This window comes from Elaeis guineensis, chromosome 8 (assembly GCF_000442705.2).
Source record: "Elaeis guineensis isolate ETL-2024a chromosome 8, EG11, whole genome shotgun sequence".
Lineage (NCBI taxonomy): Eukaryota > Viridiplantae > Streptophyta > Magnoliopsida > Arecales > Arecaceae > Elaeis > Elaeis guineensis.
Window position 1 is genome coordinate 19,952,799 of NC_026000.2, and position 4,111 is coordinate 19,956,909.

General features: G+C 42.5%; 1 protein-coding gene across 1 annotated transcript; it reads right to left on the bottom strand.

Moving 5' to 3' along the window:
• Positions 1-2,515: 2,515 nt before the first annotated feature.
• On the bottom strand, positions 2,516-3,760 carry LOC105049969 (uncharacterized). The gene has a single exon (XM_010929806.2). The coding sequence runs from the start codon at positions 3,537-3,539 to the stop codon at positions 2,634-2,636; it is 906 nt and encodes a 301-aa protein (XP_010928108.1). The 5' UTR covers positions 3,540-3,760; the 3' UTR covers positions 2,516-2,633.
• Between the last annotated feature and the right edge of the window lie 351 nt (positions 3,761-4,111).

Genomic DNA, 4,111 nt, shown 5'->3' on the forward strand with positions numbered 1-4,111 from the left:
GATGATTGGATGAGAGGAAGAAAGCTTTATCATAAAAATGATAGTAAACTAATAAATAAAAAATATTAAAATATATTAGAAATTGGTTTAAAAAGGGGAGATAGGATAGTTTGCAATATGGACCACTATTTATAATTTGATGATTCTATCTCAATCTAGGACTTCTTAAAATATTTTATACCATATTTTGATTTTTGAAAAAATAGAAGAGAAAAATATTGAATAAACTACATTAGCTAAGTTTTGACAAAATGATTCTTAATTATCATAAATAAAATAAGATTTAATTATAATTAGATTCCATCAATATCTTTTATATTTGAATTTGCATTTTGGTGTTTCTGTATCATGTTAAATCCATATCTTATGCCCTGCCTTCATGCTTCACAGCAAGATGATGCTCATTTTTATTTTTATTAAATGGATCAAAAGGTACAAAGTTTTAACTTACTTGAAAAATTATGTGCATACCATAACTAAATATAAGGACCGGCACCTTTTACCTTGATGAAACCAGGATGTCAAAGAAAAATATTACAAACATAGCAGTTGGGTACTTTGTCTAGTCAGAAAAAAAAAAGGTGACCTAAGGAATCACTACAGAAAAGGTACAGATGACAATATTAACCTATACTTCAATTTTAAAACTAAAATTTGATTTCGGAATTCTATATCTTATATAACTTCTTCCATAAGCTTCCATCAACCATGAGATTAAAAAAAAAATAAATAAAATAAAAAAAGAAAAAACATAATCCCTCTCTCCCCCCTCTCCTGCGCGCTCTCCCTCCCCCACTGCATTTCACATCACACCAATCCCTTTCTCCCCCGCTAACATTCCACGTTCTCCGTTCTCCCCCCCGCATCCCCCCACCCCCCCGGCATCTGCATCCTCTCTCTCCCCCAGCGTCCGCGTGCGAGTCAAAAATAGATAGAAAAAACACAGAGACGAAAAAAAAATTTAAAGATGGAAAAAAAAAAATTTATAAAAAAAATTGATAACATAATTTTACGTACTTTAAAAGACTCAAAAAGAACAGATTAAGGTTTGAAAAAAAAAGTAGCCTGAGTTATTAAGCATTGATGACAGAGACTTCGGAAATGAAAAAAATAATATTTTAAAAATAAAATTAAGAGATCATTTAACTAGTTGATGAAAAAATTATTTAGCTATTTTTTGAATGGATAACTTTTTTTTTTTGAATAGATGTTATTTATAAAAAATAATTTATCTATTTTAAAATCTGTAAGAACATGAGTAGGTTGGATAATAAAAAAATTGAATAATTTTTTTATAATATTTATTAACAAAAGAATGGGCTCTTAATAGCCATTCTTCTCCCATTCTCTTCCTCTTCATTCACTTCTTCTTTTCATCATCTTTCTCCTTCAAATCCATCCATGAGTGAGCATCCTTCTCCTTCAAATCCATCTATGAGTAAAGAGCATTTTTGTAAAAAAAAAGATTAAAAGAATGGATCCTTGATGCTGTGCATGTTTCAAAGACATCCGTCAAAAGATAGTGGCTGTACATGCTTATGCATGTGTTAAAATACTAAAAAAAAATGAATAAACTCTAGAAATATTTGAGTTTAGATAAATATCACGTAACCGTATCTTTTTTTATCTCAAAATATATATAACACCGTGCGGTACTCTTTGAGTCCAAAAAATTATAATGGATTATATTTGAATATGTCAATAATTAAAAAAATTAATTTAATATTTTTAAAATATAAAAAATATAAATAAAATTAGATTAAAATTAAGAAAATATTTTTTTATTTTTTATTCTTTTTCTATATAACATGGTGTATGAAATATCAACTGAAAATGGGTATACCCAGAATACTCACGCTCAAATGTTCATAATCACAGCCATCCAGCATCTCCTCCTGCATAGCACGTAGCGAGGGCAAGAAATTTTTTCATGTAAACGTCCCCGGAGCGGACCCCAAAAGGCTGGGGGCCGTCAACTAGCCTTCCAGAAACACCATCGCGCGGCCTGAGCAGCAGGTACAGCACGCCAGCGCCGTCTGCTCCGCCCCGCCCCCACCACTCGGACACGTTCCCTCAATACCTCTACGTCCCACCCACCCCCAGTGTCAGATCCCACCCCGTACCACTACCAGCGCCACTGGACGACGCGAAGCCCTCGCCCCCGGCCACCACCACGTGGGCGTTTGTCCCCAGGCATGGCGCGGGGCCGGCATCGGTGGGTCCCGCACCCCGCCGTACCCGACGGACCCCACCCCCTCCGTTTCCAGATGCCGACGTGGCAGACCGCGGCCCCTTCACCTTGATTAACAGAACAAATTCCAGATTTGATGAAGCTCATTATCCTAACAAACACAGTCTCCGTCATCCCAGAAGTCATATCCACTAATCGTTAATTAAGGAAATGATTTAGTGGAAAAACAAATACTTCGTTCCAATTTGTTCTTTATTTCTATAATTTTGGAAACAAACTAATAAAGCAAGTCAGTCGTAAAAGCCATCACTATCGACAAAAAGGTAAAGAAAAAACAAACACATCCATAATAAAAAGAGTTACACACATCCTTTCTTTTTTGGTAAATAAAATCATCCTTTCCTTAATAATTATAGTTTAGGGGAGGTTAACGAGGGATTAATTACGGTAGATAGAGGGAGGGATCGTTGTCCCCCCAGTGGCTCTGGTTCCAGTACGCACCCGGATCGACGGCGCTGGTGAGATCGAAAAGAGAAGGGTCCACCGATGCCGGCCACTCCAGCCCGGTGTGCCCGTCGCCACCGCCCGATCGCCCCTGGAACGGCGGTAGATCCACGGGGACCGTCTGATCCATGATTCCCGGCATCCTGACCTCTTCCGCTACCGTGGCCGCTGCCTTCGGCGGCGATTGCTGAGGTCCGAGCTGGATCGGCGGCGGATCGGAGAAGTTGAACCGGAGAACCGATGGTGAAGTGGCGGCGGCGGGCATCAGTCCCGTGAAGCTGCTTGCCCCCACCGCTTCCGTGAAGATCTCCGGCGCCTGCTGGCCAAGGGTGTCCGGCCCCACCGGTTGCGGCGGCGGATGGAAGGGAGGGTTGGGCAGGGAGGTCTGGGAGGGGGCGAAGAGGGTAGAGTCGGGGAAGGAGGCGGAGGTGGAGACCTCGGTGTTGGGGGCGGTGAGGCTGCAGTCGTCGCTGCTGGATAGGGAGGCGGAGGGCCGGTGGCTGTCTCTATCGCCGCCGGCGGAGGAGGACTTGGCGGTCTTGGAGTTGGAGGAGGACGAGGAGGAGGAGCGCTTGGTTTTCCGACAGCCTCCACCGACGGGGACGTTCCGGAGGACGCCACCCTTGGTCCAGTAGCGACGGCAGGCCTTGCAGAAGTGGCGGGGCTGGGAGAGGTTGTAGTTGTTGTAGTAGCAGAACTTGGTGTTGGTGGAGTCGCACCGCGGGCACTTGATCGGCGGTTGCTGCGCCGCCGCCGCCGCCGGGTACCCCCTCAGCCGCCGTAGGTCCTCCCCGCCGCCGAAGATGCGGCCGGCAACACCCGGTATCGACTGGAAATCCTGCATTAGCCTTCTGGCGGTGGAACGTTTCGGATTCCGGCGAGGAGTGGGAGGAGGGTGAGTCGGCTGGGTGGGGAGTCGGATCCCCGTCTCTGCTTCTAGAAGCCCCTAGAAACTTGTACGGTTTCTTTCTGCATCTCCTCAGGCGAAGGCGTTCCCATTTTTCTCCGTGGGCCGGTGAGAAATGACTCTCTCTCTCTCTCTCTCTCTCTCTCTCTTTCTGGGGAAGGCGCAACTTCTTCGCCTACATAAGCCACGGCAAATATCTCCTGGAGCCTCGAAAGGAAATTACCAAGTCACCCCTATGGACATAAATTGACCAAAATAGACCGAAATAACACCACCGGTTATTGCACACTTTAATAAATGGTAGACTGGGATATAAGGATGATAGATACGATTCGATAGATATACATCTTATTTAAATTTGATAAAATTTAAAAAATAAAATTTAATAAAATTTGAATTTGAATTTAAATAAAATTTAAAAATTATAATACAAATATAAATAAGACATGGATAATTCTATTTTTTATCCGAATCTGAATCCGAATCTGTAGGTATGAGTAATATCCGAA

Coding starts and splice junctions, on each gene's coding strand:
- LOC105049969 (XM_010929806.2), bottom strand. CDS start 3,539: ATGCAGGATTTCCAGTCGATACCGGGTGTTGCCGGCCGCATCTTCGGC.